Consider the following 13,033-nt stretch of genomic DNA (forward strand, 5'->3'; position numbering starts at 1 on the left):
TGGCTTAAACAATAAGGAAAATTTATTTCCTATAACGAGTCCAGAGGTAGAAACTTTAGACTTCATTAATTCTTCAACTCAACATTGTCACTGTTGTTTCCATCTTTCTTCCAGCTCCCTTCACAGTGCCAAGATGGCTGGGCTGTTACAGGAGGTGTACATGTAGAAACAGCCTCATTAGACGAAGAACAGAAATAACTTTCTTCCAATGCACATCTTTTCCGAGCACCACGACCACACCGGGACATTGTGTCTCATTGGCTAGAATTATGCCATCTGCCCGTTTGTAAACTAGTCACTGGCCTGGGAAGTAGGATTAACTTGATTGGTTGAGAGGAAAAAGGATTTGCCCATGTGCAGGAGAGTAGTCAGTTGTACGGATTCCAGAATCTGTCAGTAAAATAAACAAACAAACAAAAACACCAAACACATGTGTGAGGGGGAAGAGTTGGGCTAAGAGCAATATTTATTGAACACTTAATATGTACCAGTCATTGTTAACCACTTTCAATGTAATAACTCATTTAATCCTCACCACACCCTATGAGGCAGAGATATTATTCCCGTTTTACAAATAAGGAAACTGAGGGACAGAATGAAGTAACTTGGCCCAAAGTCACACAGCTACCAAGTGGTAAAGCTGGGATTCAAACCTAATAATCTGGCTTCAGAACTCATGCTGTCAGCTACCATATATTTCCTCTCTCTCAACCAAAAGTATTTGCCTGATTATATATATACAAAATGATTACAAGAGTATTGACATCATTTTGAGTGATGACGACCGTATCGACTCCTTCCTCCTACACACTCTGAGGGAGTCAGTATTTGCCCACTTCAGTGAATGACAGGTAGTCATGGCAGATGGAGACATAAGTGGCAAATGGAATGCAGCAGTCTTACTGGATGAGTTGCAATATGAACACATTGGTATCTGTTCTTGGGCTCTCTCTTTCTCAATCTAGGGAGTTCCGGTACAAAGAATGAGTAAAGCTTATTCATCTGAAATATTGCCCAAACTCAATTTTCATGGGAAACTGTCCTGTTGTTTTTAAAGGAATGCATGTGCCCAGAGGACCTGGACTTTTAAGTCCCTTTGGATTCCCAGTTCCATGAGGGGTAACAGCACATACCCACCATGTGTATTTCTTTGGACACCCTCTCCTATTTCTCCTCAGCACATTTATGTTGAAGCCTATTTCACAGAAGGATACCAGGGCTATATCATTCTTAAACTTGTTAAAGCCAAGAAATACAGTAAGCTTCTGCTTAAACTTAATCATAATGTTCTCACATCCATAATTCTTTTATGGACCTAAATAAGAGGCACAGAATTTGAGGCCATGTCAGATCAGCTTGCCTGGGTCTCTGTTTAAGCCCTGAGTACAGGCTGCATGGTTAACCTTAAATTCCTTGGACATATTTGTTACTTCACATTCTTTCATTTAGGCTACTTTGCCAGGGACTTTAAAGTAGGAACGGCAGATGCAAACATTTGAAGCTGTAATGTAAATAGTGGTATTTCTAAAAGTAAAAGCAGTTAACATTTCTGTTTTTAGATTTTCACAAGACACCTTAAAGTTCCATGACGTCTGGCAGGTTGGCTGAGATATGAAGTTGGGTCATGTCCTTCAAAGCCGGAGGCCAGGAAGTGGTGAGACAAGTTACCCAGCTGGTGGGTGAGACTTGCCAATCACCCAACATCTTCACCTCGGCACAGCATTTTTGTTCTCTGCTCATTATGCCTACACATTAACTGTTACGAAATGACTAAACAGAACAAAACAAAAATTAGGTTTCCTCGTGTAAAAAATGTCCCCGAAACAGAAATGCTAGTGGTAGATATGGAGAGGTTTAAGAAAATTTTGATACTTAACCAAAAAAAAAAAAAAAAAAGGTATCCAGGATAAATAAATAAGTAGACAGTCAAATGTGGAAGAACCTGGCTCTCTGTCACAAATTATTTTATATGTTGTAACGCAAGCCCAGAGAGCCCCTCTCTAAAATGTTGGAGGTCCCTTTCGTATAGAAGCCAAGGGGACAGACTTGAGCCGCTCAGTCAACACACAGGGCAAAGTCCGCCACTGCCCCATTTTTGGTCCCTCTGCTGCTGTTTCTCTACATTCTCTACTGTAGCTGTTTTTCTGTGAAACTCCATCAGCCTACTGGTCAGCTTGGTCCTTGGACACTGCTCTCAGCCACTAATGCTCTCACCACCTCCCATATCCCTCTGCCTCATGCTGATCTCACCCCACCTGGTCCTTTCCCCAAAGCACCACCCACCCCAGCTGTTGTGGAGCAGGGGCTTCCCGGAAGGCTTGTTGATAAAGGGGAAGGAGTTCCAGCACAGTAAAGCACAAAACTTAATGACTGGACATGGCCTCTGCCACAGGGAGTTTCTCCTTAAGGACGTCCTCATCAGACCCTGCCTTGGTTGAAGCAGGACAAGACAGTGGATATAAGAGCAGGCTCTGGGCCGACATCCTAGCTCTGCCACTCTCTAATTAGGGAACCTTGTGACCCTCTCTGGGTTTCCATGTCTGTAAATGGAGCTACCAACGTACCTTCCTCCTCAGATGTATGTGAGGATTCAATGAGGTAAGCTGCATAAAGCAGGCATCAGCCACTGTGGCTGGCACAGAGGGGTTGCTCAATAAATGATAGCTGTCAGGGCGCCTGGGTGGCTCAGTCAGTTGAGCAACGGACTTCAGTTCAGGTCATGATCTCACGTTTGTGGGTTCAAGCCCAGAGTCAGGGTCTGTGCTGACTCTCTCAAAAATAAAAATAAAAATAAAAAACATTAAAAAAAATAAAAAAATAAATGATAGCTGTTGTTGTTATGAGGGGTAAGTTGCCCGGGCTCCCCTCTCTGAACCTGTGATTAACAACCTTGCTGCATCTCTCTCTCCCTCTCTCTCTCTCTCTCTCTCACACACACACACACACACTACATCCCTATACTTAATACAGAAAATCTTTGAGAATGAGTCTGGGATTGGTAATTTCTTAAGCACCTTAGGTGATTTTAATATGCAGCCAGATTGAGAACCACTGTTATAGACTCTTTCCACATCTTCCCCTTTCTCTCTTTCCTGGGCCACCTCTCACCTTTCTGTAGGCCTCCAAGAGAAACTCAGGATTCTCCTGTTTCCTCCCTTTTTTTTTTTTTTTTTTTTTTTTTTAATTTATTGAGAGAGAGAGAGAGAGAGAGAGAGAAACAGACAGATTGTGAGTGTGGGAGGGGCAGAGAGAGAGAGGGAGACACAGAATCCGAAGCAGGCTCCAGGCTCCGAGCTGTCAGCACAGAGCCCAACACGGGGCTTGAACCCACACACTGTAAGATCATGACCTGAGCCAAAGTCGGACACTTAACTGACTAAGCTATCCAGGTGCCCCTGTTTTCTCCCATTTTATTATAAGCGTAGCATTTTTACTCTCTATGACTCATTCTAACCATCTAGGCTATGCTCAAGGGGCGTTGGCTTTCTCACCTTCAAAATATTGTATGTGTTTTTTTCTCTGGCCATGAAGTACATGAGATTTTATTCAGTTGTTGCTTTAAATAACCTTTTTTGTTAAATTTTTTTAATGTTTGTTTATTTTTAAGAGAGAGAGACAGACAGAATGCAAGTGAGGAAGGGGCAGTGAGAGAGGGAGACACAGAATTGGAAGCAGGCTCCAGGCTCTGAGCTGTCAGCACACAGCTCGAACCCACCAACCACGAGCTCATGATCTGAGCCGAAGTCAGACACTTAACCAACTGAGCCACCCAGGTGCCCCAATAACATGTTTTACAATAGCAAAAAGTGACTATAGTTCTCCCCAAATTGGGTTATTGTGTAAGTGTCTGCATGTGTTTCTTCCAAACTAGGAGATCAAGGATTCTAGCTGTGGGAGACAAGAAGCTGGAAGCCACTGGACCACAACCTAGCAATATACATGGAGTACTTATAAAATATTTCTGCAGATCTCAGGGGATTGTCAGTCTTGGATATTTATTAGGAACACCTGATGAATGTTAAAACCCAGACCAAATCTAGGCCTCATCCCAAGAGATTCTAGTTTCATTGATCTGGAGTAGTGTCTGTGCTGTCGGAATTTTTTTTTGTAAGTTTATTTATTTATTGAGAGAGAGAGAGAGAGAGAGAGCAAGCACGCGTACCCATGTGGGGGGGAGGGGCAAAGAGGGGGAGACAGAATCCCAAGCAGGCTCTGTGCTGTCAGCGCAGCTGACTCACTAACCAGGAGTACCTGACCTGAGCTGAAATCAAGAGCAGGCTGCTTAACCAAATGAGCCACCCAGGCACACACAGGGTTTTTTAAATCTCTCCCAGGTGATTCCAGTGAGCAGCCACTGATCTTTGGAAACTGATCTTGTAACTTCAGTTTTGTTTTTTTTTTTCCAACCACCATCAATGCATCAATCACTGCATTAATCCTCTGTTTCTCAAACTTGTCCCATTAAAAGAATCATTTGGGATGCTTCTTAAAAATACAGATTCCTGGGCCCCATTCCAGGTTTACTGAATCAAAACCTTCACAAAAAATTTTTTGATAGTGCCCATATAAGTTTTATCAGTCAAATGTGGGAAACACTACATTAATTTAACTTATCTTGGCCCATTTTCAGTTGATTAATATGTACTGCATTCATTTGTTTGGAAAATTTTAATGAGCACCAAATATGTGCCCAGCATTGTTTTTAGCTGCTAGGAATACACCAAAAAACGAGACAATTCCATGTCCTCTGTCTAGGAGCAGAGTAAACAAGCAAAGAAGTTAATTTCAGATAGTGACAAATGTCATAAAGGCCAGAGAGCAAGATAAAGGGCTAGAAGGTGATATGGAGGTACAGGAAGCCATTGTTGTAAAAAGGGTGGCAAGAGAAGTTGCATCTGAACAGACAACTGATTGATGAGAAGCTGCTGAGAATATCATTGCAGCCCCACTTATACCATTTTTAATTTCTACGTCTCATCTCTCCTAAATGATATGGGCTTTTCTTCAAGGTCAGGGACTGTCTCTTATATTTTTGTATTCTCTTGTAGCAACCAGTGTAGCACTTTGCACAGGTAAGAACTCAGTGAATCACACTAGATTCAAAAGCATTTCATCCTTAAACATACCATTAAACACAGCCAGCAGAGGATACAGCAAGTTCCCGGATTACTAAGTAAAGGAAAATCCAGGAAAATACACCTCAATCATCAGATACTCAGCCCAAGGTTAGACTTTCTGCTTACTTCCAGCTGCTTGCCACAGTTACAGATACTTAGTGGAAAATCTTTCAAACATGCCAAGATCTGGTCATCTGCGCACGACTCCACACTGGTGAGATCCAACACGAAATTGTGATTATCAGTTTTTGTCAGCTTACCATTTTGTGATGTAATTTGTTGCCTTTTGTATCCAACATCTCAACTTCTCCAACCTCTATTTTCATGAGGTAATCAGCTGAGCTTCTCAGAAGGCCACTGTATCCTATTATGTTTCTAGAAGGCCAAAGGAGATTCTTTAATACAGCCAAAAATACTCAGAAGGTTTAGTGAAACCAATTCAGATGTCTGGGGGAGGTTTATCACAATTCCAATTTGGAATTCACATGGCTTTAGGAAGGCTTTTCATTTCTTACAGGATTACCCTGTTCTTCAGATGCTTTCCTTGGGCCAAGGACAACACAGCCAGTACTGGAAGGCTCACCCAGGGGAAAACATCATTTGGTAAGGAAATTCCTGAACAAGGACTATTGAGGCCAGTGTGTTTCATACCAATTCTACAACTGATTTGCTGTTTGACCTGAGGAAATTACTTGCCCCCTTGGAGCCCCAGGATCCTTAGATGTAAGATATAATGTCCTTTTCTCTGATGACACTCTGATTGTTATAAAGACCAAATGAGGGGCGTCTGGGTGGCTCAGTCAGTTGGGCATCCAACTTCGGCCCAAGTCATGATCTTGTGTTTCGTGAGTTCAAGCCCAGCATCCAGCTCTGTGCTGGCAGCTCAGAGCTCCCTACAGATCCTTCATCCCTCTCTCTCTCTGCCCCTCTCCCACTTGTGCTCTCTCAAAAATAAATAGAACATTAAAAAAAAAAAGACCGAATGAAATTAATGAAAGGAAAGAGCACTTTAAAGCATGCTAATTGCAATGGCATTGCAACATACCATTATTGTGGCCAAATAATCTACCATGTTTTTATACTCCATATGGTAGGTGTCCTTTTAGCCTCTCATTTCTGCAGTAAAACTTCAGAAGTAAAATTCTGCCAGGCACGCCTTCCCCACTCACAGCTGTGCTTTTGATAAGCTATCCTTACTTATCTTTGCTTTCCTACAAGGGTGTGCTTAGATTGCCCTCTGCTCGGAGTGATGTGCTTTAGTGGTGTCCTCAGTGACTGTGTCCCCTTGGCTGACTTCCTGAGCATGGCTGTCATTTGGCCCATCATTTGGAGCTTGGCATCTCCTGTCCTGTTGGTTATTGATGTTCTGGGTACAGGGACTATGTCTGTAAGTACAATGTCTTACTTGGAGGAGAGGCCCTGTGATTTATAACTCTTTGCATCCTTAGCTCAAGCAAACATTTTCATTAACAGTGACTTTTAGGGCTGGTACTTGGTGGAATAGTGTCCTCCCAAAATTCATGTCCACCCAGAACCTGTGGACCTGACCTTATTTGGAAATAGGGTCTTTGCAGATGTAATCAAGTTAAGATGAGGTCATACTGGATTAGGGTGGTCCTAAATCCAGTGTCTGATAACCCTAAAGAAGACAGAAATTTGGACACAGAGAAGACACACACACACAAAAGAAGGCTAACGTAGTAAAGGAAACAAAGTCTGAAGTGATGTTTCTGCAAGCCGAGGAGCGCCAAGGAGTGCCCTTGACCACCGCAAGCGAGGAAGAGACAGAGGAATATTCTTCCCTAGAGCTTTCAGAGGGAGCATGGCCCTGCCAACCCCTTAATTTCAGGCTTCTGGGTCCAGACTGTGAAAGAATACATTTCTACTGTTTTAAGTCACCTAGTTCGTGGTAATTTGTTACGGCAGCTCTGGGAAACTAACAGGAATACTGAGCGTGCTGCACAGCGTAGCAGAGACCTTCCGTGGCCACCATCCAGCCTTGGACAATCAGCTTTTGGAAGACTTGGGGCACTGTTTTAAGGAAAGGGACTAATTGATGGCAGTGAATAGAGAGGGCAGGGAGAGAATGGGCATGGTCTGAATATAGAACAATCGAAAACAACGTGCCCAAACTTTATGCTAAAGGTGTTTTTTAAGGTCCCATCATAGAAACAGTTTGCTTTATGACTAGTAGGTTGATCTGGGAGTTGGAGACAGGGGAGCAAGTGAGTGAATGGATACCCACTTTTTAAAAAAATTTTTTTAACATTTATTTATTATTGAGAGACAGAGAGCATGAGCATGGGAGGGGCAGAAAGAGGGGGAGACACAGAATCTGAAGCAGGATCCAGGTTCTGAGAGGTCAGCACAGAGCCTGATGTGGGGCTCTAACTCACAAACTGCAAGATCATGACCTGAGCAGAAGTTGGACTCTTTACCGACCTAGCCACCCAGATGCCCCTGGATAACCACTTTTGATTGGATATATTCAGAATAAGAAAACTGGTCTCTTTGGGAGGAATTCTGTGAGTGTGGCTTTCGTAACGCCCCTTGCTTGAGATAACCAGAAGCTTCGGTGGTGCGAGTGGGGGCTGGTGTGGGCCGGTGGGCCATTCAAATCCCAGTCTCAGAGGCCTCAGTCTCCTCAGCTATTAACAGCATGGATACTTGGGGCAGCCCATCAGGGTCTGAGTTCTGGCTCTTCCATTTATTGGCAACTTATTTCACTTCACCTGCTTCCCTCTTGTCATCTATAAAATCAGAATAGAAATGGCACCTCTTTCGTAACTTTGTGATGATTAAAGGAGTCTGTATAGATATCTTAGAATAGCGCCCAAGATGGATGATAGAAGCCTTACTTGTTTTTATCATCATCTTCTTCGTGTGCAGACGGGGGAGACAAGCAGAGTGAATTACCTGATCTTTAGTGACTCTTGCAGAAAAAGGAGGTCCCACTGGGGAAAAGGAGATGAGTGTAAAGCTGGCCATTTACTTGAAAGTGTCTGCAAAACGGATCTTGAAGTATTTGCTCCCCTGGCACAGAGAAGTTTTTAAGAGGCAGAGTAGTCTCAGAGTCTCTCCTACTGTGGACAGACTCTAGATCCTGGGAGTAAAGGATACGGAGTCTTATGCAGTGCTCCCTAGTTGGGATTCACTGGGTGTCAGAGTCTGGTCTTATCTGGCTCTCCACCCACCAACCAGGCATACGGCAAGCCCTTAGTCAACACGGACTGACACTGAAGGAAGCAGCAAACCAGCTGTGACTGACTTGCCTCGTGGGCCTCCTGTTCTAAAAGTCAGGCCCTAGGAGCCTCTGGCCCTAAAAGGAACAGGAGTGCTGCAGGAGACTTCTGGAAGTAGACAACTGCCAGCACAGATAAAGCATCTGAGATAGGGAAACGGAAGGGACTCCATTTTTAGAAAGGCTCCATCTCTGCTGTTCTTCTGCTAGGCCCCATTTACTCATGTTCTATTTTTTGCGTTTGCATAAACCAGAGGAGCTATGTTCCCACTCCAAGGGGGAAATAAGAAAGTTATTCTCTGAGTTCTGTCCTAAGTTCTCAGACACCTGATAACATCTAAGAAGAGCCAGATCCAAAACTCATTCCAGGACATTAGCTTCCATCAAATCTGGGCTGAGGCTGGCATCAACACCGCGGACCTTCTAAAATAACGCCTAATATTCACCTGTCATTGTGCCTTTGGCCCCTCTCCTGGAATCCTCAAGGAACACATACCCTGGACACCTTTCCAATATAAATTCCTAACCCAAAGCAACCACTAGACTCATTCCCCCTTTGGAGTCTCCTAGACACTCCCTCTGCTATTCTCGGTCACTCCCGCTATTCCATAAACTTTCCACATGTGATTTCTATCCTGCCCGAAGCCAAGGATCCTTTTGGCTCGTCCTTTGGGACCCCCCTCCCGTGTCCTCAGACTGGCCTGCCTGCATCACATCCACTTCCAAAAATTAGTATATTTCAAGCTGTAGATATTTCTTAGTTGGTTAAGTAGGTCTGAGCTTGCTTTCATTCAATTATTCCGGGATCAGGACTGGTACCGGATCCCACGCCCTCAAGGCCTGACGCCCTCACCGACCCCCCACCCCCACCCCGCCCCGCTTTCTCGGGTAAAAAGGAAGCCTTCGAGTGTCTATTTGGCATGTAGGCACTGACGGAAAACAACTTTGTACCCTATTTATTGGCCATAAAGCTCCACCTTCCCACGCTGTTCCTAGATATTTCTCCCGGCTGCGTGGGACACTGTCCCAGTCTCACCAATGAGAGCAAGGCAAATCCTGCAGGGCCCGAGCTTCACAGAGCACAGCCTTGGGGGAAAGCAAGGAGTCGCAGATGTAAGTTTGCTTTGTCACCGCCCTCTGAGCGACTTTGGGCAAGTCTCTTGGCTCCCTGGACCTCGGATTTCTTGTCTGTTTAACGCGGGGAGGCACCCGAACCTGGATGACGCTCAGGGCAGCGGCGCAGAGCCGCGCGGCTCGGCCGGAGCGGAGCGCGCCGCGCGCGCCTCGCAACTTTGTCCCAAGCTTGGAGCGGGGACCCCGGAGTGCAGGGGCGGGGAGCTCCCGCTGCGGGAGCGCGGCGACGGCGCTCCTCCTTTCTCCTCCACGTCACGGGGGCCGCTCGGCGCTCTCCCACCCCCGGCCGAGGGAAAGCAACTCCCTAGCAGGGCGCGCCGCCGAGTTGGCGAAAGGGGAGGAGGCGGGAGCGAGCCGCCGCCGCCGCCGCCGCCGCCGCCGCAGAGGGGCTGGGAGCCCGGAGCGCAGCTCGCGGCCCCCTCCCGGACGGCCTCTGCAGCCGCGGGGACCCCGCGTTCGGGGCTCCCCTGCTCCCTTTCGTAAGTCGACTTGGCCACGCAGGCCAGCGAGGAACGGCCGGGGCCGGGGTGCAGGGCTCCGATCCCAGCCACGGAGTGGCCAGGACGGCCGGACCCTCTCCTCCTCGAGACTTTGACTTTCCCGCTAGGGAAAACTTGGGCGCCGCGTTGCTCTCGGGGGGGTGGGGGCAGGGACGCCGACCACGGGGTGCCGCAGCGGGATCCCGGGCTGAGCCCCGGCCTGGCTGCGCGCCTAGCGGGTGCCGGGAGGAAGGGCGCGGGCACCCGGCGGGCGGAGATGGGAGTCGGGGGCTATTGCGGGTGACTCCGCCTCGGCACTCGCGGACGCCGCAACTTCGGGAACCCGCGCGGCGTGTCCGCACCAGGGTTTCCCCGGACTCTCCCCGAGCGGTGAGAACGCGGCTCCGGCACGCGCCCTTTCCGAGGCGGGGGGCCCGCAGTTTCCGTCCCGCGGCACAAGGGCCGCTCTGGTGAGGGGCGCCAAGGAGGAGGGGGCGCGACGCCGGCTATTCCCACCTCCCCCCCCCACCCAGCGCTCCAGCCTCACCGCAGCCCCAGCGCCGCTGGCAGCGACGCTGCCCGAGACTCGGGTCCCTGGCGTCCTCGTCCCTGGTAGGCGGGAAGCGCGTGGGCGGGAGAGGGACGAGGCGCTCGGGGATGGGCTGCACCAGTGGCTTGTCCATTAGCACTGGGCGCTCTGGGGCGGAGGGGAGGGGTGGGCTGGGGTGGGGTGAGGTCTTACCAGTTTGGAGATCGCAAGCTGTGGGGCGGACCTCCTGGCGGTGCCCTCCGCAGGGACGAGCTTCGTTGCTTTTTAAGGTCAAGTTTTCATGCCGCAGAGCTGACCAGGACGTCCCCCCTGCGAGGTGGCCGCGCCGCTTGGGCAGGCGTGGAGCCTCCGGGGATCCAAGCCAAGAGGTCTGGAGTCTCGAGTCAGTTTACCATCTTTACTTAGACTGACGGCGTGAGTGAGCTGGTATTGCCTGGTAGTTTTAGAACCAAGTTCTCGGTCTTGGGGAGGTTTTCCGGGTTGTTGTCGCACGGGAAGCTTGTGATTTGCCCCCTTACCTGGGCACACGAAGAGGTGGTGTTAGCCCTCAGACCCTTACCCTTCTCTCTTCTCGTCCCTACAGTTGAAGAGGAACAACCCAGAATGTTAAGGGAATTAGGGCTAATATTAAGTATCCCGTGAGAGTTGGTAGACATGGAAGTCACCCTTCTTGATCTTCTATGCATGAAGCGTGCCCTTATCAAACCACTTATCAGCCTAAGGCATTTTAGAACCTAACTGTCCCTTTTGACAGCCTTCGTTGATAGTGTCTTGAGGAAGTAAAATCTTTAAAAATAAATGAATGATGGCAGGGAACATTTCTGTGCTGCACTTTGCAAGGATCCAATACTGTCTGAGAAATGACCGATTAAGATGCTGTTGAATTACCTCTTTTATTAGCAGAGAAACAATAGCCAAAGAATTTGGTTGTGTGGTCCGGAGTTCAGAAAACTGATAGAAGAATTTGGGGGAGGGGGAGATGAGGAGCAGGGTTCCTTCCTGTTTATTGCTTGTACTCATTCCAGAGTTTACTCATTCCAAAGTAATTTGCTAAATGCCACAGTTATCAGCACGGTGGTAGGTAGGAGTGAATGGCATAATTGGGGAATAAGTCAAAGTCGGCACTTGATAGCACCATGACAAGTAAGTACCCTCAAGATAGGCAGGCAGTAAATAGTTATCAATGTGACTTTGAATGAATGCAGATCATGGCTGCGTGGGGGGTGGGGGGTGGGGGGTGGGGGGTGGAGGTGGGGGGTGAGGAAGTAGGGAATGTACATGACTGTGCCCAGCTTCTGTTTTCTCCCTTGAAAATCACTGAATACTGCAGCTGCTAGTTTGGTTGGTAACCTGGGGCTTATCTTAGGGCCCCTACCAGAAGTAAACTGTGTCTCCTTCAAAGAAAGGATTTCCTTCTTAGGCTGGGAAGTGGAAGAAAGCAGCACGAGAATGGGATTATGTGATGCCGGGTTGAAAAGTCAATTCATCAATCCAAATTTGTTGAGACCTTACTGTGGGTCTGGCCAGTGCCGCGTGCTGGGGGGGGGGGGGGGGGGGGAGGAGGGAGGGGGAGGGGGCACATGTGCTGAGTCTGGGAAAGAGACAGGTGGCCTTCTGGGGGAGATTTAAGGTGGGCCTCATGGATGAGTGGGAGTGGTGTCCACTAAGTCCACGGAAGAGAAGGGGGAAAGGAGCATTCTCCCCGCCCAGGGAGCAGCGTGCCCTGAGACCGAAGGACTAGCAGAGAGTTTGTGGAATGGAGAGGTCCAGTTTGATGTGAAGGGAGAGTGGCACAGGTGAGGTGAGCAGGTGCCAGGGCTACATGATACCAGGCCTTGGGGCCCTTTTGTGGAATTAATCCCCTGGACAGTTTCACACCTGAGAGTGTCCTGGTGAGAGTTGCATTCAAAACAAAACAAGACTAGGTTTGCTGTGTGAGAATGGATCTGAGGTACCCGGAAGGTAAACAGGGCTGTTCCAAGGGTCTGAGAGGCCTGGGGGTCTGGGCTGGGCTGAGGCCGTGGCAGCAAGTGCTTGCATTCAAGGCAGACTCTGGAGCGACTTGGTGACGACTTTTGTGTGGAGAGGGCAGGGCGACTCTCTCCAGGTTGTGGCAGATGTTGCTGCCATTCATAAAAAACGGAACATTAGAGGAGGGGCAGGTTTTGGAGGAAAGATATGTTCGGTTGGTTGAGTCTGAGACCCTGGCTGATGCTCCAGTGGAGTAGGCGTCACCTGTGCTGGGGCACTATTTAACGCTTGGGGTGGCCGGGGCAGGGGTGTGGACCTGGGACAGAGCCCCTGCCTTCATGGGGAGAGGTGAGAGCCAGGGGGGCGCGTCTCACACATGGGAGCGAGCACCTGCCCGGTCCGCGGGGCGCGCTGCGGGCTGAGGACTGGCAGTGGCCTCCACGCTTGCCCCCCTGGAAGCCACTCCTCAGGTGAGAGGAGGGAAAGGGGGATGGCTTTTGTGAGATGACGGAGCTTCACACACAATACGTGAAAGGGATGG

At 48.5% G+C, this 13,033-nt stretch overlaps 1 protein-coding gene and 1 non-coding gene across 5 annotated transcripts in view; one reads left to right on the plus strand and one right to left on the minus strand.

Annotated features, from left to right (window-relative positions):
• Positions 1-9,505, minus strand: LOC132681255 (uncharacterized). Its single transcript, XR_014135227.1, has 3 exons — positions 9,395-9,505; positions 5,378-5,492; positions 1-390 (listed from the first exon to the last, which is right to left on the minus strand). It is a non-coding gene; the product is annotated as an uncharacterized LOC132681255 (transcript).
• The window catches only part of GCNT4 (glucosaminyl (N-acetyl) transferase 4), a 30,678-nt gene continuing 27,002 nt past the window's right edge, over positions 9,358-13,033 (plus strand). The window contains exon 1 of one of the 4 annotated variants that reach the window (XM_078448947.2): positions 9,358-9,471. Coding sequence is in view for 1 of the 4 variants with exons in the window: in XM_078448946.2 (XP_078305072.2) it covers positions 9,397-9,971 (575 nt within the window). In the remaining 3 variants the exon portion in view is untranslated. The other 3 variants (XM_078448946.2, XM_078448952.2, XM_078448949.2) reach the window with 3 other exon arrangements.

The sequence above is a fragment of the Panthera onca genome, chromosome A1 (genome assembly GCF_046562875.1).
Source record: "Panthera onca isolate mPanOnc1 chromosome A1, mPanOnc1 haplotype 2, whole genome shotgun sequence".
NCBI classification, from domain to species: Eukaryota; Metazoa; Chordata; class Mammalia; order Carnivora; family Felidae; genus Panthera; species Panthera onca.